This window comes from Leptopilina heterotoma, unplaced genomic scaffold, assembly GCF_015476425.1.
Source record: "Leptopilina heterotoma isolate Lh14 unplaced genomic scaffold, ASM1547642v1 Lhet_142, whole genome shotgun sequence".
Taxonomy (NCBI): Eukaryota; Metazoa; Arthropoda; class Insecta; order Hymenoptera; family Figitidae; genus Leptopilina; species Leptopilina heterotoma.
Window position 1 is genome coordinate 549,816 of NW_025110861.1, and position 26,135 is coordinate 575,950.

The 26,135-nt window shown below is 26.2% G+C and overlaps 4 protein-coding genes across 9 annotated transcripts in view; 2 read left to right on the forward strand and 2 right to left on the reverse strand.

The window, feature by feature from the left end:
• LOC122498095 (band 7 protein AGAP004871) overlaps positions 1 to 19,598 on the reverse strand; it is a 60,993-nt gene extending 41,395 nt beyond the window's left edge. The window contains exon 1 of the mRNA XM_043605667.1: positions 19,401 to 19,598. The gene's annotated coding sequence lies outside the window, so the exon portion shown is untranslated. The remainder of the gene's footprint in view (positions 1 to 19,400) is intronic.
• Positions 3,130 to 20,147, forward strand: LOC122498094 (retinol dehydrogenase 10-like). Of its 6 annotated transcripts, XM_043605661.1 has the most exons (9): positions 3,130 to 3,288; positions 3,425 to 3,474; positions 11,990 to 12,050; positions 13,736 to 13,929; positions 14,698 to 15,063; positions 15,431 to 15,545; positions 16,597 to 16,678; positions 17,063 to 17,173; positions 19,879 to 20,145. In XM_043605661.1, exons 3-9 carry the CDS (start codon positions 12,044 to 12,046, stop codon positions 19,928 to 19,930), a joined length of 927 nt encoding a protein of 308 aa, XP_043461596.1. In that variant the 5' UTR covers positions 3,130 to 3,288; positions 3,425 to 3,474; positions 11,990 to 12,043; the 3' UTR covers positions 19,931 to 20,145. The 6 variants fall into 6 exon arrangements, with proteins under 6 accessions (XP_043461596.1, XP_043461601.1, XP_043461599.1 ...); XM_043605666.1 differs by having other exon boundaries at positions 3,277 to 3,474; positions 17,063 to 17,168; positions 19,879 to 20,147; XM_043605664.1 differs by having other exon boundaries at positions 3,277 to 3,474; positions 11,990 to 12,055.
• A 417-nt stretch (positions 20,148 to 20,564) lies between these two features.
• Positions 20,565 to 21,941, reverse strand: LOC122498097. Its single transcript, XM_043605671.1, has 3 exons — positions 21,782 to 21,941; positions 21,219 to 21,352; positions 20,565 to 20,994 (listed from the first exon to the last, which is right to left on the reverse strand). Exons 2-3 carry the CDS (start codon positions 21,282 to 21,284, stop codon positions 20,683 to 20,685), a joined length of 378 nt encoding a protein of 125 aa, XP_043461606.1. The 5' UTR covers positions 21,285 to 21,352; positions 21,782 to 21,941; the 3' UTR covers positions 20,565 to 20,682.
• Positions 21,942 to 23,420: 1,479 nt separating this feature from the next.
• On the forward strand, positions 23,421 to 25,580 carry LOC122498143 (N(4)-(Beta-N-acetylglucosaminyl)-L-asparaginase-like). Its single transcript, XM_043605752.1, has 5 exons — positions 23,421 to 23,589; positions 24,111 to 24,273; positions 24,455 to 24,680; positions 24,766 to 25,067; positions 25,190 to 25,580. Exons 1-5 carry the CDS (start codon positions 23,457 to 23,459, stop codon positions 25,473 to 25,475), a joined length of 1,110 nt encoding a protein of 369 aa, XP_043461687.1. The 5' UTR covers positions 23,421 to 23,456; the 3' UTR covers positions 25,476 to 25,580.
• Positions 25,581 to 26,135: the final 555 nt, after the last annotated feature.

The window sequence follows — 26,135 nt, forward strand, 5'->3', positions numbered from 1 at the left end:
CAACAAAAATTATAACAAACGCAATGCACACATACGCATAAAAAAATATATATCCATAAATTAATTATCACATAGGCAATTCGAAATAATATTACAATAAAACGACCCTTACCTCTTACAACAGGTCGAGTATTTTCGTGAACACAAATTGTCAGTTATACGTCAGTCTTTACATGAGAAAATGCTCCGTACTCAAGGAATCTAGCAATTTTGTTAATTACCCATCGTTTCTCCACTCTCCATCATACCACTCATTCTCTCATCAATTTTTCAATTCACACACAGGAAAAAAAAAGTCTGACTCCGTTTACACCTTAAATTCAGCCCATGTATTTCACATAAGTCTGTCCTTGTTTAACGGGTCTGACTCCGTTTACATCTTAAATTCAGCCTCAAAAATAGGCTGAAAGTAAAACTTTTTTTTTAGTGTGCACTATAAGATAAACGTTACAATAAAGATTCCATTATATCATCTAAACTTTTTTGAATTTAAAGAACAATATTCACTACAATAACTAATTTTCTAATGGACTATCAGTGGAGAAACAAAAATATCTTATTATATATTACTTCATTTTCATTATTACACTACAAGATTCATTACAACGGTGTTTACATCTATACCGAACTTAAACTTTTGAAGCGCCAACCTTCATATTGTATTTGTTTTTTTATATGTTACGAATGTATAACTATTATAATTAGGAGTACGTAATGTACGAAAGGGCATGTCCCGTTATGTTTCAAAAATAAAAATAGTGAAACAATGCACAGCAGGCTTCGAGAAAAGAAATGCTTTACAAATTCCTCAAAATCGAACTTTTACAATTGTAAAATGCAAAAATCATTTATTGTAAGAGTATCGAGATTGTGAAATAAGTTACCAATAATTATGATTAGAGAGGCTTCAAATCCATTTATAGGCCTATTCAACAATAAATATATACAGGGTAAAAAATTTATCAATGATTACAATAAGTTTGTATTACAGTTCGGATATGTGACCACTTTTTCCATAATGTTTAAAAAAAACTATGTACTTAAATTAAACATTAATCGGATTGTCTTAAAAATTGTAATTCGCGGATTTTTGGGGTCGCTGATTATGAATCCGTTGTTTTATCAAAAATTCAGACTGGTGAATCACTGAAAACGAATCCGTCAGTTTTTAGTAATCCAAGATGATGAATCCAATATGGCGGGAAAAATGAAAAGTTAATCGGGTTGTATTTTTCTTAGGCCTGTGCGGTATCGAAAATCCATAACCGGTTTTTGGTTTCTGAAAAAACCGGTTCTTAAGTGTCGGTTTTAAAACTAAAACCGGTTTTTTAAATACTATTTTATTAAAATAAACTGGTTTAAGAAAATTTGGTTTATTACAAAAGTCAGGTTGTTTTTCAAAAAAAAAAAAATATTTTTAATTAATTGGTTAACAGCATTGTTAGGTTCTTAATGGTAATTTTTTCGACCACTTTTCTCTTTAAATATTTAATAAATTGAGCTAAAATTTGGACAAAAGTCTAAAGTTCAATAATAGAAGGACAGTGAAGTGTAAAAATTTTAATATTTTTAAAATTAATTATTACAAATTACTTTAAAATTATCGGTTGTCACTGTCACTTCTAATCAGTTTCTCACCTTTACTAATTTCAAAGTGTTTTATTATAATTTATTTTTGAATTAGGTATATGTTATAAAACTTTTGCATATCACAACCCTTCTTTTTTATATTTCAGCCTTTCTTACAAAATTTCAGCTCAATTTATTAAATATTTAAAGAGAAAAGTGGTCAAAAAAATTACCGTAGGTATTAAATTTCTAACAGTCACCGGTTAAGTAAAATATCAAATTTTTATGTTTAAATTTTAAAATGTAATATGCATACATAAGGATTAGGGTTAAAATATTTATTAAAACACATTTCAGAAAAATTAATTTTTTATATTGGTTTCGGGACATGTTTTTTCAAATCGGTTAGATTCGGTATTGCGTTCGAATAAAACCGGTATTTCCCGAAAAACCGGTTTAAAAAAGAAAACCGGTTTTAAAGGAAAAACCTTAGCAGTTTTAGTTTCGTAAGAATTTCCCGAATAATTCCCGATTTTTGCATGGATTCTCAAAAAATGAACGATTTCAGTAATTTTTACAGAATCTGTTTTCTTCGTGTGCAATATTAAAGACTAAAAATGAAAAATAGGGACATTAATTTTTGAGTATTAACTTTTTACTCTTTAAATCAACTAAAATGACTTTTTTTTTGCTTCCCGAGGCCTTTGAATGGATATAAATAGCAAATTCATAAATCAAAAGCAGAAATAAATATGTTGTAAAAACAGTTTAATACATTATTTCCGGAATGTTAAAAAAGGGTATTTGTTCAAAGTGTGAAGAAATATGCGACAAGAAATATAAATAAATGATTTATGACAATTGATGCAATTTTTAATGGGTAGGCTATATTTCATTGCAACCATGTGCGGTTCGAGAGTCGTAAAATTCCAAAAATGAATAAGAGTTCTAAAAATTATGCGCTGCATTATTACCATGTGCTAACTGAAATTGTTCTTCTAATTAGAAATATTTTTCTTAGGAAATATTAACATTTTTACTTTCAGAAGGTGTACAATTATAAAAGGTATACTTTACCTGAATAGTAATTACCTTTCTTGTAAAGCAAGTTAAAATTTATAAAAATAAATCTATAACAGGGATAGACTAAGTATTTCTGCACCATTAACTTTAAAAAATATCATATTGAAACGAATTGATACCAAAAATCTGGATTAAATCAAAAAGATCCAAATTTTTGGCATCGATTTGATGCTTTCAAGTGCTTTCAAGAAATCTGTGTCCGTAACAAAATTCGTTTATCAAAACCAAAAAGCGTAGAAAATTTATAAATCTTTCGCTTAAAAATTAAAGTAGTACCCCAAAAAAATATCAAATTAAGTAAATGAAAAAAAATTATTTTGATTGTTTATAAATAATAATAAAGATGTATTTTTCTTAATGGGTAATTTTGAACAGGAAACGTGTTTTCTTTATGTTTTGAAAACTGAAATCACTTTCCATTATTTTGTAATCACGTGGAGGGATATGCTTAAAAAATGAGATGAGTTGATTGAAATCTCTCCCAACGTTTATCTGAATCATGACTTACTTAATGATGCTGCATCCATTCTTCAGTCAAGTTCAAACATTCTAGTCCTGTCTTTTTGTTTTCTGTGAGAGGAGGGAAGAAGGAAAACCAAGTTCCCGCATGTAGTATTGCTATCGTTCTTGTCGCAGGTAGATGGTCTCGAAATATTAATATTCACACTCATAAGGGACTAAACAGTTTCAGTTGTTGAATTAAATTTTTAAAAATTTACTCATTTCTTTTTGAAAGAAAAACAATTTTTTTGAAAATAACAATTTTTTTTAGTGAAGTGTCCTCAAGAATTTGGAGAAATTGGAAAAATAACAAAAGAAAAGGTAATTTGAAACATTTTTAAGTTTTTAAAATTTTTCTACCTATATCTCTTGTACTTATGGCGGGAAAATTTATTAGTATGCCAAATTTTAGTATTGTAGGTAAATTATAAAAAAAAAATTTAAATTTTCGAATTTCTAATTACTGCAAAAGTACCTCTAATAATACTTAAATAAAAAAAAAAAATTTTTTTTATAAAAATTATTAATTTGTTAGCTTTCTTAAAAATTAAAAGCTTTGAATAATATTATTCAAAAATTCCAAAAAATAATTAAATTTTGAAAGACTTGCAGTTCAAATTTTCATAAAAAATTATTCAAATGGATTTACATTAAAAGTATTTCGAAATTTTAAGCAAATGAAGATCAATAAGTATTTAAATATTTATTTTACAAAAATGATTTTGAAATTTGAAAGATTTAATTTGAAAATTCTGAAAACAGAAGGTTTAGATTTTTTGAAAAATAGTAATTTTAAAATTTCTTGAAGATATACTTGAAATTCCCTAATTCTGATAGGAATTGATTTAAAAAAAATGTCAGTTAAAATTTTAGAAAATAATTGAATATTTAAAGCGTCATAACAAAAAAAAGGAATTAATTAAATTTTAAAAGATTTTTAAATTAAATTCTTTGAAAATTTAAGGGAAGCAAAATTATAAAAATATTTAAATTTTCATTTTCAAAAATTATTAATAACATTATTTTTCTTTAAAAATTTTTAAAGTTTTGAATAATTTTATTCAAAAATTGTAAAAAAAATAATTGAATTTTGGAATAATTATCTACAGTTGTAATTTTTAGAAATAATTAAATTTCAATAGGTTTTTCATTGAAATTATTTGAAATTTTAATTCCTGTGGAAAAATAAATAAGAATAAGTTTTTAAATTTTAGTTTGAATAATTCTTTTTTTTAATCATTTAATTTAGAACTTCTGAAAATATTTGTTTCTTGCAAAAATGTAATTAAAATTTTTAAAAAATTATTATATTTCCGAAAATAATGTTAAAAATTGAAAATGAAAATTTTGACAAATTTCATTGAAATAAATTTTATATTTTAATGAATTTTATTTGTTTACATTTCAAAATTATTCTGAAATATAATCGCATTTTTGAAGAATTCTTATTATTAAAATTGAATTATCTAATTTATGGAAAAAAACCGATTAATTTTCTCTTATAAAATAAATAAAGAAGGGACTCGAAATTTAGTGAAAAATAGAAGAAAATAAAATAAAGAAAAAGCTAAAAAAAAGATATTATAAATTAATATTTAATATACAATACATGAAAAATTAATATATATAAATATGTTTCTTGAAAGCAAAAATAATTAAACTAAATATTTATTTAAAACAATATGACTAAAATGAAAATGTTTTAATGAGGTTGAACTATTATTAACTCTACAGTAAGTAAATATTTCTAATAAGTTCCTCTCATCAAACATTTACTCCAGAATATACGTATATATATATTCATTACATTCACTAATACACGTTTCAATATGAAATTTAAAAAGAAATTATTATCTTCAATTGTTTTCGCAATATTGTTCAATTGTATTTTTCTGAAAATATACTTTAAAAAATTTATTATAGTGAAATTTATATAAACTATATTTATATTGTTTTCCTGATCATGAAACGAATAATAGGGATACGATATTAATTTATTTCCGGCAATTTTTATTTTCATAAATTGACAATTTTTTCCCATTTTTCTGAATATCAATAAATTTTCCAACATAAATAGAAAGTCTCGTTTTTATTTACATATTTCAACAGTTTCAAATATAATTTTTTTAGCAGTTTATTGAGAATTGAAATATTGAAATATTGAAATAAAAAAGAAATGAAGTAAATTGAATTAACACGTTTAATAACTTGAACCATTTCCATATAAACATATATAGGTATGTATGTTAGTATAATGTAAATTTACATTTCGAAGGCATCATTTAATTAGATTTCTCTTAATATTTCGAACAAATACAATTCAAAGGAGTAAAAATCATAAAGAAATATACTGTTGCTTGACAAATTGAGATGAACCAGTCTAAAAGTGAGAGAAGAGAAAGGTATAGTTTTTTTCAATTTTTCATTTTTATTTCTCATCTACCACTTATCCTACATTTTTCAAATATAATAATCGATTTTTTTTCTGTTTGAATAATATTTACGTGAGGGTAGGTATATATTTTTCTTTTTTAAGAACAGTAAAATAGAAATTTAAAAAAATAAAATAAAAGGAAAATAAATTACAATCTCTATATACTGTTAAATGAAAAAAATATTGAAAATTTTTTTAATAAAAAAGTATTATGTTTTTCAAGGAGAGAAGTGCATGAGCAAAATATATATTATTCTTTTATCATATTTTTTATCGTTTTCATAAAAAAAAACCAATAACGAATGTTATTAAATGAGTGAATTTTTATTACCAACTTCAAGGAAACATGAATTATAGTTAAATATATATAGTGATATATATCTAATTTATTGTATTAAAAATATTATATAATACAAAATTAAAATATAATAATTTTTCAAGATTGTATGCAAATTGGTGACAATGGTCAGAGAAGTGTTGTAAGGTTGCTGCAAGATTATAATGTAAGCTTGCAAAAAAATTCAAACTTATTTTTATCTTACAATTTTATACAAATTTATAAAAATTGTATATTAAAATTTGCTAAAATTTTAAGAAACAAATTATTTTGCAAGTTTAGGTAGAGAAACTTTGCGACGAGGTTACAGATTAATAAAATCTAAATTCAGATTTGAAAAATTCAAAATGGTAAATCCAATATGGCGGATGTAACATATGGAGGTTTTGGTTTGCTGATTACAAATCTGAAATTAGATTTTAAAAATTCAAAATGTCGGGTCCAATATGGCCAAAAGCGACGAAAAAATTTTAAAATTAATATATTTGTAGAAAAATGTTTGCTTCAATTTTTTCAATTTATCAAACGTAAACACCCCCACTAACGAGTTTTAAGCAAATCTGGATAATTTTCATTATTTATGGTTGCCATATTGGATCCGCCATTTTGAATTTTTCAAAACTAACAATGACCTCTAGAAAAGTAATTATAATTAATATTTAAATAATTAAAATATTCTTATTCATATTCTTTATTGTAGAAAAACAAAATTATAAATTTTCAAGAAAAAAATTACATTAAAACCATAAATGATTTTTAAAACATTCTATAAAAGCGATATGATAAAAAATTTGCATTCTATGCTATTGTATTTAAATTAATTTTGTACTTTGAATTTTGTTTAAGATTAATATTTGTAATTTTCAATTTTCCGCCATATTGCATCCGCCATTTTCAATTTTTAATCTGCGGCCCTAAAAATAAATTAATAATATAATTCTATAATGTTTAAAATTGTTTATTTTTTTGAAACTTATATGAATTCGTTGACCATGAATTCGTCGCTTGGATGTCAAACCTCAAACCATACAATTTCAGCTGTGACTTGAAAATTTTCAAAATTCAAAATGGCGGATCCAATAAGTCGGACATTTTTTACAAACTTGCTCAAATTCGATTAAAACTTCTTATTCACGGATTTTCGGGGTCACTGATTATAAATCTGAAGTCAGATTTTAAAAATTCAATTAAGCGAATTTAATTTTCAAATTACATTTACAATTTCTGTGTCGACAGTTATATCATTTACTTGTACCAGATGTTAAACATTGCGTCAACGGTAATTATTTCTCTCCTAAAGTGCAAAATATGCAATTGTTTGCATAGAAATTTAATCATTATAATGCATAACTGTACAAAATGTTACTTTTAAAATTTTCATTCATTGCTTGCATATTGCGTATACAATAGGAAAACTTGTTCTCTAAAAATGCACATATTTATTCTCATTTTTATTTACTTTTTCATATTGTATTATAATAATAAACGAAAATCAAATTGTAAAATAAGTATTTAATATTAATTAATAATAATTATTATTATGAAATTTACAATAATATCCATATTTTCCAATAAATGTCGCATCAAATTAATATTGTATAGGTAATAACCTAATTATAGGGGCCGTCCATAAACTACGTCACGCCTTAGAGGGGGGGGGGTGAAATTCATTTTTTGTGACGTTCTGTAGAAAAAATGTCGCTAAAGCATGTAAAATTTGTGACGTGGGTAGGGGGGGGGGGTGGAAAAATTATGCAAAATAGTGTGACGTACTTTATGAACGGCCCCTATAGGTACATTAATATTAAAATAATCAAAAATATTTTCATCTTTATTCGTAAATAGACTTTTATTTCAGTTTTTTAAATAATAAAACCAGTAATTCTTGATTATAAAACTGAATTTTTTGTTAAAAGTATATAAAAATATAAATTAAAATACAATTTTTTTTAATAGTTATTCAAATATAATTGTAAATTATTAGATATTAACAATTTCTCTATGTTCAAATAAAATCAAATATTTCTACTCGCGAAGATAATATAATAAATTTGTAAGTTTAATAGACTAATTATTAAGATAAGTAACAGTTTGCAGTTCCTTTAACTGTCTATTTATAATTTTATAGTTTCTATATAAGGTTTTTATTGAAAGTAATTTTTAAACGTCAAATTATTATACATATATTCAGTTTTGTTTAGTTTTATTGAAAATTATTATAACTCGTCAATGAATTCAACTGCATGAAACGAAATAATGATTATTCTAATTATGTAATTTATCAAATGCGAAATGCAGGAAATAAAGTTAAAACCTAGTCAACTGTATCAAGTCCATTATTTATCGGAGTAAACTAAAAGTTGAAAAATCAAGTTTGAGAGTAAAACCTGTCTATAGTATTGTTTTGTGACAAAATTACATCATAATGTTGTTTTATTTTATAGTGCATTAAAATAAAAAAAAAGTAAACCCATAATAATGGTTATTATCTGATTGTAGAGGAATTATAATAATACTGTAGGTATATGTATACATATATTATGTAAAAATATATTTATTTTAAAATTATTGGAAAAAACTGATTATTTTGGTCTACTAATTTTTAACTTTTGATAAAATACCTATATTATTATTTGAGAAGTTTACCGACAAGAAAGACAAATGTGAAGTAGTATACAGTTCACATTATCAATTTAGAAACATGACAATTCACATTTTTTAGGATAATAGTAGATGAAATTTTGAGAAAATATTTTACAGTGACTATTATATAAAATGTAACTTTTATTTGTTAGTCAATACAATTATATAACTTACAACCATATAATAAAAAAAATTTCAAAATTTTAGAATTTTGAAAAAAGCATCACTAAAAATTCGAATTTTGAAAATATTTCTTCCACCATGATGGAGTCACCATTTTTAATTTTGAAAATCTGACAAATAAATAAAGATTCGTAAGCAGCTATACACGAAAAATCACCCGAGAAATGAATTTCAGTCGAAACGCATCAATTTTAAAATTATCCACAATATTAGGTCGCCATTTTAAATTTTGAAAAACTAACATCAGATTCGTAATCAGCGCCCCCAGAAACCCCCGTATTACAAGTTTCAAGCAAATTCGTTTAATTTTTAATTTTTGTCCGACATATTGGATCCGCCATTTTTAATTTTTGAAAACTAATAGCAGATTCATAATCAGCGACCCCAAAAACCCCCGAGTAACCATTTTCAACCGAATCCGATTTTAATAATTTTACATTTTTTACCTTGATAATATATATTTTTAGAACAGTGGTTTGACAAATTTCGGCATGAAAATTCGTAATTTGTTAATTTAAAATATAAATACTGCATCTAAATAGGTGGTTCACTTGGTGTACAACTGTGCTTCAAGGGGTTAACTTATTCACAAAAATAATATAATATTGACTTAACACATTTTGTGATTACAATTTTTATTAAAATGCAATTAAGAAGGAAATGGTTTTACAGAAATTCATTTTGTTTGTTGAAAAATCCCAGTTTCGAAAAATTGACGCTTGACCCCTTCTGTCATGCTTTATATATATCATCCTTAACTACCAACTGTGGTATACGCGGTTTTAAGATATGATTTATTAATGTACGCTACTTTATATCTTACATCTTATACATATATAAGAAAGAAGAATGATGGCCTTCCTCTGATGAGGTGTTTTTTAATTTGCGTGTGGGAATTCCTTATACGTGTAGGTACGTGTGAAATTTTACAATCCGAAAAGAACAGCCTGGGCATAGGCACATGGCCTTCATGATGTCAGACGATACATAAAACTAACATTTTTTGTTTTTAAAATTATTTTTTTTCACATGAAAGGAAGTCCTCTCATAAAAGTGGTCTATAGAGTTCAAATATTTGATGTCTTTTAGAGCGTTAACGTTTAAATAATATTTATTAAGATCCCGCAGTCCTATTGGATTCAAGTTCCATGTTTAAATATAAGCGAAAGTTGATTTTTGATTATCGGAAATTTGAGAGTTGAGCACTTTGAACAAAAAAAATTGTAGCTGATTACAGAAAGCAGCCATCTTTCCAAAGATACTATTCGTTTCCTAATATACATATTCAGGTTTCGCCGCGCTAGATCCGAAAAGATCTTATACCTAACTATCCTTGCCCCAACCTCCCCTATATTAGTTAGTTTAAAATATTTTAACATATTTACGTCTGAAAGAAAGTATAATTTTGACTGATTACTAATTCCAAACTTACTATTCTTACTCTACTTCTAAACAAAAGTCTTACCTGCTTCCACTGTGCCTGGTCGAAGTGAAACGGCTTAAAATTTTTAATATCCTTATTATATTCACTCATATCAAATAAGAATCCTAATTTAAAATCACTGAAATCACTAAATTAAAATTTTAACAGTAGTTTATAATTTACACTTCGTCAAATATTTGTTATACAGATTCAACTCAATTCCGATTTTTAATAATACTAGTAAACGTTACTAAAGTCAATCGAAAAAGCGACATATTCACACCATTTGCACTTTACGATTACTTATTACTTTCTGAGAAATATGTAAGTTTTTTTGATTTCTGATAAGTCGTGCGCAGTTCTAAAAAAAGGTTTGACGCTCAGAATACTAAATAGCTATTGAATGGTCATTTATTATTTAAATATGGAGTAATTTACGCGTGAGGGATAAACCACATGTTACGTCACGCTCAATGAGGGTGTGCGTTCAGATAAATTTAACGAAGTGTGACGTACAGATTGGGGAGGTATTACGCTTTTTGATGTCATATCCATTATACTTCATGCGTTCAAATAATTTCAATAATCAATAAATTTGAATAAAATTTATTAAATTTTTGAAAACTAAACACTATATATGCAATTGAAATATACAACCTACAGAATTTTCCATCTATCGCTAATATGTTATCTTTTCTACCTTCAAATAGTTTTTTAATCTTAACCCCTTCAAAGTCCAGTGAAAATGAAGTTTTTGTGCCATAAATGTTCAAAAAAAAAAATTCTTTTTAAAAAAAAACATGAAAAGGGGACTTATGTGCGAAAACAAGTTTTGTCAGTTTCGCGTTAGTTCGGGGGTTTTTGGGGTCGATGATTATTAAAAAATAAAGAAGAAGAAGAAGTCGATGATTATGAATCCTGACTTTTGGTTTCTACCATGTATATAGTGAAAGAGCGTCTTAAATTAACATTATTATCACTTCTAGGATCATTAATATCAATATAAATTATGTACTTATTTTTAAATAATCGCAAATGAATTCTATAAATATCTTACAAATATTGAAAGCAGTAAGAGGGCTTATAATAATCGATAAAGATAGAAGCTTCTATAATTATTGAAATTTTTAGTAATTACTTTTTGATGAGCTACAGTTCAAATTATTTTACACTTTTATTTAATTTCGCAATTTTTCAGTCTGGAGTAATAATGACAGAAAATTAATCACATTAATATTATCTAATTATATTGTATCAGCCATTTTGAAATTTAAAGAAAGACATCCGGTAGGATTTTAATGACCACAGATATACCCTTACGAAAGAATATGATAGGAAATTTTTAATATAGGATCTGTCATTCTTTTTAAATAATATTTTTCCTTTTTGAAACTTTAGAAACAAAAGTTCCTTAGATGAATATTTTAAAAGAGTCATGTAAGTCAAAAATGTTTTTTTCTCAAATTTTCCTGACTCCATTATATTTTATAAAATATAAGTAAAAAATTTTAATTAGCCCTTTTTCTACTCTACTTTCATGATGTAAGCTACTTGCTGCAAGATTACGTGCTATCTATAGGTAGCAGTATAAATTTTTAATAAAAAATTTTACTTCAATTAATATTTTGGAGTAGCTATTTTTATTTTTTAAAACCACCACATCATTTGGTCCTTAAAGGATTAAAACGATTTCTATAAAAAGGGTTTGATGTATATAATAATGTTTTTATATATAAAGAAGCAATATTTAAAAATCCATTTATGTGACGTTAATAACATTGGTTTATTAATATTTATTAATTTATTTCTGTGACAGGAAGATGGTGTAAAGTAGGATGTGGATTGACTTTTAAAATTGGTCAAGATTCCCATGAAAGGTGCGGTAAGAACAAAATTATTAAATCTCTTTTATTATATATTATTTTTATTATTTAATTAAAGTTTAATACGCAATAAATAGAAAGGTCTTATTTTAAGATATATTATATTATATTAATTAATTACATATTATATTATTATTACGACTTGAACATTTTTTTATTACTAACTATTGACCATGGTTAGGTACATGCTATCTAGGTAATCTTAAATTAAAAATTAATAAAAACCATAATTAACCATAATTTACTATAAATTATTTATGATTAAATCTAGAAGCAGTAAAAAATAAATAGTTTGTGAAATGCCAAAAAAACTATTTATCTTCTGATTTGTTTCAAACAATAAATATACATATAATATGCTTTGTTTAGATAATCGAAATAAAATTTCCATCAATAATATAAAAAGTAATGTAAACGATAGAAAATCCCCTTGTTTGGATATAATTTTAGCTTTTTTTTAAAAAGTCATTAATAGAAGATAATGAGAAACAAATATATTTTTTTGATGAAGCAGAATATTTATTACGACTGTGTGATTTAACAAGTATCCGTAGCAATTACTTATCGATAAATATTTATTCAGAATTAAGTAACAACTTTTTATGTAAATTAATTATTTTAAAAAGAAATTAAATCTATACTTTACTTGAAAAATTATATATTCAATGCAATATAATTTCAAATTAGTTTTTAATTATTAAAAAAGTAGTTGTTATTAATTTAGTCAGTGATTCTATATTATTTTCACTGACTCTAATATAGTCCAGTGACAGTATTAAAGTAGACAAATTGCTCTCATAAATGGCAAAAGAAAATAAACGGCGCAAAAATGCACAAATAGCTCCAGTTTATTTCCCGGTATCGTATCATTAACAAGACTTTCTTTCGTCTTGTTGTACAATCCCATCTGACTACTGCTTTTTCAACACATTAGAATTTCACCACCTATATTTATGTGAAAATTATAATTGTCTCGTGTGATAGAATTTTTAATATTGCTCTTAATATGCTTCAAATCAGTTCTGTATTTGAAAATTTTTGAATTATTCCCAATTTCCGGTGAAAGTAATTTTAAGTAAAAATGCTTCCAAAATATTCATACCGATAATAAATTCGTAATAAATGCACTAACTATTCACTTGGTTTAATTCAAGGTAAATGAAAAATCATTAATAAGAGCATAATTAAAATTTAAAAACTTTTTAAAAGTCAATAAATATTTCTAAAAACTATTACTCCGGGATTTTTGGGATCAATTTGAATTTTGAAAAACTGATATCAGATTCGTAATCAGCGACCACAAAAACCCCCCGAGTATAACGAATTTTAAGCGAATCCAAAGGATTTTTCAAAAACGTGTCCACCATATTGGATCCGACATTTTGAATTTTTAAAAACTAACACCGTAATCGTAATCAGCGACCTCAAAAACCCCTTAGTATCAAGTGTCATGAAAATTTATTCACAATGAAGGTCTTACACATTTTGGAACCATTTTGTTACATTTTCGCTACACTACGCCGAAGGGGTTAAAGTCAAAATTGTGATTTAAGTTTCTTTTGCACGTAAAGATAGATCTGTATTGCTTGTGTCATTTTATATCAACTATAAAATATAATATAATTTTAAATCTAAAAAACATAATCTTTTATAAATTAATAAAATTGGTCATATTTTAGAAACGATGATTTCCCTGAGGGAAGAATCTCTAATTTCAAATTCACGAAGTGGAGGACCAACATCTGCAACATGGTGGTACCTTAGTGCTGAATTTATTGTTGGCCTCTCGATATCTGGCCTTCTGACAATTCTCGGAGTCATAAAATCATTGCTTCCAAAACCACCGAAAGATATAACTGGTGAAATTGTTGTGGTGCTCAAAAAAACTCTTTCAAAGATATAATTTATAAAATAACTATTTCAAAAAATATTAGACTTTCATAGAAATAAATTACTTTTCACCTAATATTTAATTGATTCTTACAAATATTTGTTCTTTTTTTACCTAATATAAATATAGCATTTGTACATGTTATTTCAATTAAATTTTACTTTTTTGAAATTTATTTTTTGAAATTTTAATTTCAAAAATCAAGTCACATTTGAAAATCGTTTTCTACACTGCAAAAAGAAGTATCTTATTTAAGATGTTTTGGTAGTCATTTCTAAGATGTTATTGTAGTCACTTTTTAGTCATTTAAAATATCTTAATTTAAGATACTAAAAGCATCTTCGTACATATTTTCAGCATATTTTTCGGGAAAAAAGTTTTGAGGTTAACTATGGGCTTATATGTAAGACATTTTATGTATCTTAGTGTTTAGTAACTTAAATTTTTTTCGCATCTTACAATTCACAAGTATCTTATCGCTAAACATCTTATTGAGACAGAAACATCTTAATTTAAGATACTTTAAAAAACTTACAGAAGTATCTTACTTTTTTAAGATAGAAGAAATATCTAAGACGTATAAAACATCTTAAAAATCAGTAAGATACTTTAGAAAACATCTTATTTTAAGATGTAAGATACCATTTTTCCATCTTACATCTTATTTTAAGATATCAAATAAGACACTTATTTTTGCAGTGTATAATGAGAACTGTTTCTAATCTGTCAATGACTTTTCTTTTTTCATAGATAACGGGAGTTACTTCTGCCCTAGGAAGAAACTTAGCTGAGGAATTTGCAAAAAACGGTTGCCAAGTGATCTGTGTCGATTACAATTTAAAAGCTGCACGAAAAATTTCATCTGATCTGAGATTAAAGTATCCAACAGTGGAGAAAGTTGGTGCAGAGTATCGCAAGGACGGGTTTAGCGAACAAATGCAGAAACGTACAACTTTTGCATACGAATGTAATCTTGAGAATAGAAACGAAATTAGTAATGTCGCTAAGAAAGTAAAGGACGAGTTTGGAGGTGTCAATATTCTAATTACCTGTAATGGAGATTCATGCCAGGATATTTATGACACCATCACTAGAACTCTTATGAGTCATTACTGGGTTTGTTCACTCTTTTAAAATATATTCAATTTTGGAAATAAAATATTCATTATATTTCGACTAACGCCATTATAGCCTAATTTTTCAAAAACCAAAAATTATTCTTTTATGAGTGACTGTCCTGAAAGCGAACTGTTTTAGTTAAAAAAAATTTTTAATTTCTTAATTTATTTTACAAATTAGTTTTAAAGACGTTAAATATGTTACACCTATACTTTCTAAAAAAAAACTGACCTCTTACAATAATTTAATGTGTACTTTTTTAGGTCTTAATAATATTATACACACTTACTTTATGGTTAAGAAAAGCTGAAAACGTAATATGTGTGTTTTATTTTCATTTACAATTTTTATTAACCATTTTTAGACAGTGATGGCTTTTCTTCCTTGGATGTTGCATAAAGGAAGGGCACACATTGTTGGAGTGATGCCATCTTTGTCAACCGAAGATGCATACATAAGTTCAAAAGCAGCAATTGCTGGTAACATATGAATTGATTATATATATGTATAATTATTGATATTTGACCCTCACGTGCTCGAGTTGAGTCTTTCAGATCTTAAAATAAAAGGTTTTGCAAATAGCAAGGCACATAGTGTTTCCGAACTGCTTTTTCCTGCTGAACACGAATCTGTATTCGAAAACTTCCCATCACGTCATATTTTTGAAAAAAAATTGAAACCTCTAAAGATATAGTTTTTTTGAAATTTTTGACAATTGAGGAATTGGGCAGCTAAACCCTGACGTACTACAAACTTAGCTAATAAGCATAACCATTCTCCCATTATTATTTATTATTTTTATAATCTTAAACAACCCCGAATTCTTCAATTTTCCAAAACCATAATTAAAACAAATTTAAATGACACTTAAAAATCTCTAAGTGTGGCCAAACAGTTTTAATAGGATTGTAAATTCCACATCTGTTTGATTTAAATGAATGCCTTTTTATTCACGAAGCATGAAAAGTTTCTTTAAACAAATCTCATAAGTTTTCTGGCGTTTATTTGTAAGTACACAAAATGCTAGCGGTATGTATTACTTATTAATTAGAATCTTGGAGTGTAAGTACTTCCTGATCGTTTGTTTGTATAACAAAACAAAGAATTCGTTTTGTGGTTGAATGTAGTTTTAAAAAAAGTTTCTATTACTGTGGTTGTATTTGAATTTACCTTAGGAATTAGTTCGAATGTGTCAGAGTTGGTGACAATGCTTGCGTGGGATAGCGTAACAACTAAAGTTGGGGGCCGTCCATATACCACGTGGACAGTTTTTCTAATTCCTATAATATAATTCCTATAAATGAGGGAAAGTGGTTTTTTGAACAAACAGATGAACCATAGATTTTTTTATGAATATGATAAATGTCGATGATCTCTATATTATATTGTTTTTTAGATTAATTCTAAATTCTAGGAGCATAAAAAACACAATAGATCAGAAGACGATCTTGAGCAACTGAAGGTTAAAATTCAAAATTTATGATAAAATAATATTTACATTAATAAATAGTATTTATATTAATTTCTCAGGTTTAATGGAAAGCTTAGGCCAAGTTTGCAAAGAAAATAAACAACTTACTTTTATTACTGTGGCCCCTAAAAAACGACTAAGGTAATTATTTAACATTATTTATAGTTTTAGAAACTGCAACAAATTTAAACACAATGTTTATTTGTATCTCTTCTTCACACTGCCATGAGGCCCCGTGTAGAAATTGCCCTACTAGGGCCATAGTAAGGAATGAAACGCCGCGCCCGATCAGGGCTAGATCGGGGCGACAAGAAAATGTGGATTTCCTGATCAGGGCCACATCGGGCGCGGCGTTTTATTCCCTAATAGGTCGGCCCTATCCGGCCCTGATCAGGGCCCCAGCGAAATTTCTACACGGGGCCCGATTATGCATCCGATTTTATTTAGTTTTTATTTATCTTATATAATTAACATTATAAACTAGGTTGTGTCATAATATAGTATAAAAGTAATCTTTGCTTACAGATTTTTTAAACAGAATGATGAACAAATTGCTGCAGATGTGGTTGAAGCTATTAAAAGAGATCAATTATCTTTATCAAGAAGTCGATATTTTGAAACATTTTATACAGTAAGGTAACTCAATAACAATTTTCAAATTTATAACTAATAATTCATAAATAATAATTAAAATTAATTAATTTTTTCATAATTGAAATAATAATGTAAATAAAAAATTAATAACGTGCTTGTAAACCCAAAGGACACTGGGACATTGGATGTCGCACAATGGGAAGAAATGCAGTGTTTTGGACAAAATTCTGCCAACAACACAAATCTCCACAGATTTTAATTTTTTTTTTTTAAATACTAGGACAGGTCTTTCATACAAGCCTTCACTGCTATAAATTTGAAATTTTTGTAATAAAATCTCAAAAATCAGATTCATTCAAACAGTAAGAGAAAGTTACCTATACATGAATTATAACGTTCTTATTATTTTTTTAATTTTAAATAATTATTTAAAAACTTTGAAACAATTTTAATATTTAATTTGAGATTTTAAACTTATTTTTAACTGTTATTTAACCAAAATCAATAAACTGTTTGACAATGAGTCAGGAATGAACGTTATCATAACACTTTGAATTCAATTAAAAAATTATTTTATTTAGCGCCAGGATATTTTACTCGAAAATATTCAAAAGATTAATTTATTTAATTTTAAACAATTTGCCAGACTAATTCAAAAATTGTTAGGAAAATTCCTAACAAACCGCGGAAAGAGGGGGGAGGGGGTAAGGAGATCAACACATTAGTTATAGGGTAACTGTACCAATTGTCGAGGGTTTTAGGCAACATGTGACTTTGACATTTTTTTTCTCGGAAGTAAATGCACTTTAAAATTTGATTTTTGTATATTTGGACGAAGGATCTAATAATGTTTAATATTCATATTTATTTTTTTAATATAAACTAAATTGTTAAGCAAAAAATATATTTAAAAGTCAATCGAGCAAAAGCACCATTTGTCGATGGTCTTGTGCTAATTTCTCGAGGGTCTGTTCCAATTGTCGAGGGTATGACATTTTTAAACATATAACCCAATATAACCTAACAATTAACCTGTACAGATATTAGAAAATCGAGTAGATATTTATTTTTTCGATAAAAATATTAAAGAACATTACCAGAAAACAAATATATTTATTTAACTATAATTGAATAATTTATAATATCGATATAAAACATTTTTATAGTAGATGATACAGGACAGAAAATTACTTAACTGTTTTTTAAACTTTTATAAATATAAGTTAATTAAATTTAATCAATTTTGTTAATCAGACATTAATTGAAAAAATAAATTAATTTAAGTCACATTAAATTTGTAAACGAATAAAATAAACTTTTATTACAAACTGTAAATATAATGGTTAATTATAATTAAACTATAGTACAAAATTTTTTAGTTTAGAATTTTGCATTTTTTTATTAATTTTTTTTCGGTCTTCCTCGTTTTTTTGGTTGATTATTTTCTGTTGGTTGTAAATTTTTGGAGCATTTTTTTTCTTTTTCTCTGTACCTATAAATGTTTGGCATTTATGTTTGACGTTTAGTAAATAAACACTTAACCATCGATAAATGGTGCATCAGCGAAAAAAGTGACTACACCAATTTTCGAGTCATTACCTCGAAAAATGGAACTCTCAAAAAAAAGGAACCAAATACCGATGATTTGCTTTTAAAAAATATTAAATATTTTTTTTTAACAAAAAAACATGCATACAAAATTAATTTAGTTCGTGTACAAAATTATAATAATAATTTTGTACACAAAAAGTCATTATAAATACGTTTAATTTGCATTTCTAAAATCTGTTTTAATCAACCTGAAGTATTAAGAAAATGGAGATTCGTGTAAATTTCACAGCAGTGAATTATAATATTAATTAAATAATTATTTTAGTAGAATCGCTACGAAATTTGTATATATAAATATACAGTTGAAAATACAAAGATTATTTAGAAATTTTTTTTGTTCTTAAATATTATATATTATACTATTTATCTAAAAAAGAAAATTATTATCCTCGACAATTGGAGCACCCTCGGCAATTGGTGCAGTTACCCTATAACACTGTCACTGAATTTAGATTTATCGTAATTAATTTTTTTTAATTTACTTTAAATTCTAAGTTTAATTGAACAATTCATTTATTTAGCAGACTGCCGAATTTTAGAATTTAAATACCGCATGGCAATCCGGTGCCAAGCTTCATTTTCGACAATCACTTTTAAACAATGAATGCTATGCCAATCTGTCGAAAAAACAACAATTAATATAATCACTGGGACTCACCGTTTACTCTTCGATGACCCCGGAGGCTTACCTCGTCCTGGCATGGCACTTACAATTTTATTATCTTTAATTTTTAAAATGACAATTTCTTTAGCGTGATGCGCCCTATGACACTATCAAATCGAGAATGAGATTAAAATGGCCGTGTGCTCGACCACGAGCGCGTCGCTACAAGTGCGCTTCGTTTTCATTTTACTCGCGGGTGAGTCCCAGGCGTACTACTATTTTACAATTTTTCAGTTTTCGCGATAGATAATTTTATCTTCGGCCGATAAAACAGAACGCCTTATTATCTATTGGCACTAGCAATTTCTCTAATTCAAAATTCCGTTGCCAGTGGAGGCTTGTAGGAAAAACCTTCCTTAGTATTTCAAAAAAAAGAAAATTAAAATGGGTGGAGATTTTTGTTATCGACAAAATTTTTTAATAAAATACACTTTTTAGTATTTACATTTGTAATAAAATATTCTTTTTTCAGTTATAAATTATACAGAGGAATAACTTTCATTACTCAGTGGTTGGACACCTGAATTTATTTAAAAATAAGTGTAAGTTCACTATAAAATATTTCTAGGCAATATTGTTGAGCCATATATATTTTTCAAGCCAAATAAGGTAGATGAGATTTTTAAGATAGACTGTTCCTCATTAAATTACTTATTTTAATAATTGATGGATCTATTTATAACATTTTTTCAATAGTAAACATATTATTTGTGTTCATGTAATTTTTAAACTTCACAATTTATACTGTATTATACTATTTCTTTTGTTTGGTAAATTAATTAAAATATATATTTAATAATAAATATATAATTATGTAGTTACAATTGTAATAAATTTTAGATAAAACATTTATTATTAATCAAATAAATTTATTATAAATATTTATACTAATATATTTTTTGCCAAGAGTGTATAAATTATAAAATACTTCTGTATAAAATCAACTCTGTATATGAAAATGCTTCTGTCGACTCTAAATAAATTTTATTTTTATAGAAAATAGTTTATCTTTATGTAAAAATATTATTACATTTTACTACTTTATAATTAGTATAGTAATTATTATTGATTGTATTATTAAAACCAAAATCTCGATAAAATCACCTGGGAAGATTTTACTGTTCAGCTGTTCATCCGTTTTAAGAGAGTTGCTGTTTACACTCTTTTTATTTTTAATTTCACAAAATAAAATTATAAAATAAAAAATTTATATTATAGACGTAAGAAAGACATTTATTTCTACATTTATTTTATACAATTTAACAGAAACATTCACTTAATCAGACAATAAGATGAGAACATCATAGTGACCAACATCGGAATGTCCACTGAATAGAAGTCGAGCTGTTGAATAACTTCGATTGATTCGATTGTGAAAAATTATTTTTAATATTCCCCCACCATTAATTTCACGATAAATTGATAAATTCATTCTGTACAATTTTGCCAACACTGTGCATTCTAATTCAGAAGCAAAAGTTCCATCTGCTATCATATAGTTGAAATATTCCTGTCTACTGGAAATGTTCCATTCAGCTATGACAAATGGTCCATATTCATTCCAATTTTCATGAATGTATTCTACCACCTTTTTATAATAATTTTTTATTAATTATTTTTTCTATTTTATGTGCTTGAGACGATTAAAAGAGATCTACAGATTAAAACAGTTTTTAAGAGAAGGGTGGTACCATACTTATTATGGTACTTTAGTAGGATCGAGTACTAGGTTTTAAATTTGCTTGCGGGCATCAGATATATATTTTAATGATAACATTAATTTAACAAATTTATTTTAAATATTATACGAACCACTGAGCGCAGTTGCTTATGATTATTTTCAGTGTCCCATAAAATAAAACTCATCGCCCTAAACATGCAATTGCCATCGCCATAAACTTTCTGCACGCGAAACGTGCCCTCCGTTGAATTTAACAGTGCCGTATCTACAATTGTTGCATTTATGTAATAATGGAACTTAAAAAAAATTTTCCTATATTATGTTATTTTATTGAATTATTAAAATCATTAAAATCAATCTCGGGTGAAAATAACTATCCATACTCAAATTAGTTAAATATTGAACAAAAGATTGTAAATAATAGTGAAATTTATAAATTAAACTTTGAGATTAATGATCACTGCGAGTCAAAATTAAGACAGAAAATTATATTAATAGTGGAATTTATTTTTTAAAGACTAATCAAAAATGTAAAATTTAATTAAAATTGAAGAGAGAAATACCTTTTTAAATATTCTTTAATTAATTTTTTAACTTTAACGATTGATTAATTAATATAATTGCAATTTTCAATTACGACAATCAATAAAATTCGATATTTTTCAAAGCTAAAGAAATATTTAATAGAAAATACCTGTTTTATGAACTTCTGATATTTTCTCTTTATATGACAGTCGTTGATTAGAATTTTTTATGCCTTTCTTACGTCTAATAATTTTGCCTTTTTTACGTCTAACTGGAGTTTTTTTGGAAACTCTAGTTTTTGTTATTTTCGATTTCGTAATGTTTTTAATATTTTTATTATCACCTTCTTCGAAGAAATTTGATCCCTCACATGGCAAAGAGAAATTTTCATTTTTGATCAACAAAGAAAATTGTGTAGACTCTTCTACAAAATTAAAATATTAAAAACAAAATTATTCTGTAAACACTATTTCTTTTCGAATTAAAAATAATTTTCAAATTTAATGCATTTTATAGAGAAAAGTTATAATTTTGTAAATAATAGACAGAAAATATACTATACCGTCTTTCGAAATCTTGTTGCATATTCGAAAACACCATGTAAAAGTAAAGGAAAAGACAGTCAATATGTGTACAAGAAAAATTTAATGATTTATTCTAAATTCTTTTCAAAATTCAAAATATTCCGCTTTAAACCCCGTTTCTTCTGGAATTTAATTTAAAACTGCTTTGTTATTTAAAAAAAAGATAATTTTTGTATTTTTTTTACTTTGATTCTTAAATAATGTTTATATAATTAAATAAGTGGATAATTTTATCAGTTTTTAGTTAAATTGTTAATGTTTAACCGCTTGACGTTTAAATAGTGTGAATATAGGCCTAATAGAGAACGATAATTTTAATAAGTATTATTCTGCTTTCTGACGTCATTTACTTTACTTCTACAATCATTGTGTTTTTGAACACGCAACAGAATTTTGAAAGACACTAGGTATACAGTTTTTCTTCGTTTTCGAAATAATAATTATAAAAATTTTGTTTGCAAAAATGTTAATTCTTGAGACTTCAAGTTGATATTGACACTAAAATAACAAATGCTTGTTATTCATTTCAAGCATTATTGTAATTAACCTTTTTAAACAAAAATTTTTATAATTATTATTTTGAGAACAAAGAAAAACACTTTCGTCAAATTTCAATAGAAGATAAATTATGTTCTTAAAAAAATATTTGCAAAACCCCAAATTTTTTAGAGGTCCGACAAAAAAGTTGTAAGTGAAACAAAAAATATAATTTTGTTGAATAAAAAAATTTTATAAATCAATTTTCGTTCACAAATAATAAAATTCTTAGTTTATTTTGGTCGTTAGTATGTGCAGAATGGAAAGATTTATATTTGTGGTAATTACCAATACCTAATATTTAATAGTTTTTGAATAATGTCTTTTAAAAATTTGATAATAATCAAAATCTCAGGAAAAAAATATATAATTATATCCTATATATAAAGATTTATTAGTTACAATTTTTGTTAGACAATTTTGATAGATTTAATCTTCGCATATCTAAATTAAAAAATTCTAACTATAAATTAACACAAATTTTTTAATAGTAAAATAATAATTAATACATTTTATACTTTTAATTTATTCAGAATTCTGTTAAAAAATAAAAAATGATTGATAAATTCCAAAAATTTGTCATTATTTGAGAGCACGATTTCCTGATACTAATATTAAATTTAATGACAGCATTTCCCTTTAATCATTTTTGATAAAAAAAAAATATATAAAAGAGACATCCTTAGCTTAAATTGCACATATGAATATTGAACTGTTTCAAAAATGGAGTTTTCATTTCTAAAAATATTTCTTCCTCTTTGTCTCCATGTAATTAGTTCTCATTCAACATTGTTAGCTAATGAGATAAGTCCAGTTGTTGTTATGACGTGGAATTTTCATAAACCAGCTGCAAAAGGTAATAAATATTAAATACATTAATTAATTAATATAAATAATATATTCTGTCAACCTCCAACTTTAATCTCACATATAAAAATATTTGTCTAATTTTTGATTATTAATATCCCATGTGGAAGAGTTGCGGAAAATTTCCAGAAATTGATTTTTTTTAACGTTAATTTTTTTACGATAGATGCTTCTGGAAGTCGATTTTACTTCCGGAAATCACTTCGGACACTTTCCGGAAATTGCTTTTTTACGTTAATTTTTTTCTGGAAGTTGATTTTTCTTCTGCAAATTTTTTGGAAATCACTTTGGAAATTATCTGGAAAATTTCCGGTAGAAAAATTGACTCGCACAGAAAAAAAACGTCAAAAATAAATCAATTGCCGGAAAGTTTCTAAAATGACTTCCGGAAGAAAAATAGACTTCCAGAAGCATCTATCAGAAAAAAATTAATTTCTGGAAACCTCTTTCGAAAATTTTCCGTAACTCTTCCACATGGGTACTATTTGACTTATTGTAATAATTTTTTAGCATGGGAGACATTATTTGTTGAAAAAAGAAGTGCTTTAGATGCCATTGAAGAAAGCTGTAATTTGTGTGAGAATAATGGTACCGAATGTTATTGGCTAGTAGGTATGGGAGGTTGTCCTGATGAAAATGGAAAAACTACACTAGATGCACTTATTATGGATGGGTAATAATAAAATTGAATCTTTACTTTATTCTTTCTTTTTGGTATACTGCAGTAAGCTTTCTGTGAGTAGGAAATTCCATATATAAGCTTTTAGCAATCTCGCTGCAAGATTTTGTTTAATAAATAAATTTTGTTAACTTTAAAAAATGAAATTTGAATTAAAACTATAAATATTGTTTAGGGTAACTATGAACGTTGGAGCTGTTGGTGCCGTTAAAGATATAAAGAATCCAATATCAGTTGCACGTAAAGTTATGGAAAATACAGATCATACTCTACTCGTTGGTGAAAGTGTCACTCAATTTGCTCTTCAAATGGGATTTGAAACTCAAGAATTGTCAACAAAAAATTCAACACGACAATGGAAGACATGGAAGGAAAATAATTGTCAGCCTAATTTTTGGAGGGTTATTATTATTATTCTTTTTTCTCCGCCATTATTAGATTTCTATGAGAAAAAAATGTTAATAAAATGATTTTTTGTGTTTATAGAATGTTGTGCCGAATCCATCAACATCTTGTGGTCCTTATAGACTGGATGATAAAAAGGATATGAAACAAGAGACTAGTAATAAACCTCTTGATAGTGAAACGAACCATGATACAATGGGTGTACTTGCGTTGGATGTTCATGGACATATAGCTGCCGGAGTATCAACTAATGGTTTAAAATATAAAATTCCTGGTCGTCTTGGAGATTCTCCGGTTCCTGGTGCTGGTACTTATGCAGATACGAATTTCGGTGCCGCCGCTTGTACTGGCGTTGGTGATATTTCACTACGATTTTTACCCAGGCAAGAACAATTTTTTCCAATTTTTTCAAAATTGTAGAAAAAATTATTTTATTTCCTAATTTTAAAGTTTTTAAGTTAGTTTTGCACAATATTAATTCATAAATTTTCTTATCTTTGTGCAGTTTTGTTGCTGTTGAAGAAATGAAACGAGGAGCAACGCCTCAAGAAGCAGCTCAGACTGCCCTCGATAGAATGACGAAATTCTATCCAAAACATTCAAATGCTCTTATTACTATGGACAAAGTCGGTAATTATGCAGTTGCTTGTCACGGATTTCGTTTATATAACTACAGATTTCCTTATTATGTCGCTAATGAAAAATTAGGGAAAGCAACATTAATGTATAAAGCGTGCTTCAATACTTCCATCTATTTTCTTGATCATCAAGGCAAATTTGTATACAATTAAATTGATATTAACAAATACTACTCGCGCTAGCGCGATACGCTTTGTTCCTTATATTGTAAAAAAAAACAAAATTAAAGGAGAATATAAGCATATATACAAACTTAATATTTTAATCTTAAAACTTCTTCTTCTTCTTCTTAAATGACTTAAGGCTGCTTAAGGCTTTGCACAGTGACTGACTTTTTGCTTCTGAAACAGTTAAAAATAACTAATTTTCAGTGAAAAAATAACTAATTTTCAGTAAAAAATAATTGAAAAAATAGTTAAATTTGACTAAATTGAATCAGTCAAAAAAAAATTTACTGAAACTTCAGTTATTTTTAACTGACAATCAGTTATTTTTAACTAATTGTCAGTAGAAATATTACTATTTGAATTAGTGACTAACTTTTTGCTTCTGAATCAGTTATTTTTAACTGATTCAAATTTAGAGAGAGTGACAATGTCAGTGTTTGACAGCTCTGTGTTTACAAACGTCTAATTTTAAAGAACTGCCGCATGAAATTAATAATTATTAATTATTATTTATGTTGTCTTTTTTCTTCATTTATTACAATTTATTTATAAATTTCATTTTGAAAATAAAAAACATGATTAAAATTTTGTTTACTATAGGTTAGGTTACTTCAATAAACAATTTTCAACTGTAAATTAATGTAA

Coding starts and splice junctions, on each gene's coding strand:
- LOC122498094 (XM_043605661.1), top strand. Junction 13,930..14,697: donor TAACTGGTGAAATTGTTGTG/GTGCTCAAAAAA, acceptor CTTTTTTCATAG/ATAACGGGAGTTACTTCTGC. Junction 16,679..17,062: donor GCCCCTAAAAAACGACTAAG/GTAATTATTTAA, acceptor CTTTGCTTACAG/ATTTTTTAAACAGAATGATG.
- LOC122498143 (XM_043605752.1), top strand. CDS start 23,457: ATGGAGTTTTCATTTCTAAAAATATTTCTTCCTCTTTGTCTCCATGTA. Junction 24,681..24,765: donor GTCAGCCTAATTTTTGGAGG/GTTATTATTATT, acceptor TTGTGTTTATAG/AATGTTGTGCCGAATCCATC. Junction 25,068..25,189: donor TCACTACGATTTTTACCCAG/GCAAGAACAATT, acceptor ATCTTTGTGCAG/TTTTGTTGCTGTTGAAGAAA.
- LOC122498097 (XM_043605671.1), bottom strand. CDS start 21,284: ATGTTTAGGGCGATGAGTTTTATTTTATGGGACACTGAAAATAATCAT. Junction 20,995..21,218: donor ATAAGCAACTGCGCTCAGTG/GTTCGTATAATA, acceptor TATTATAAAAAG/GTGGTAGAATACATTCATGA.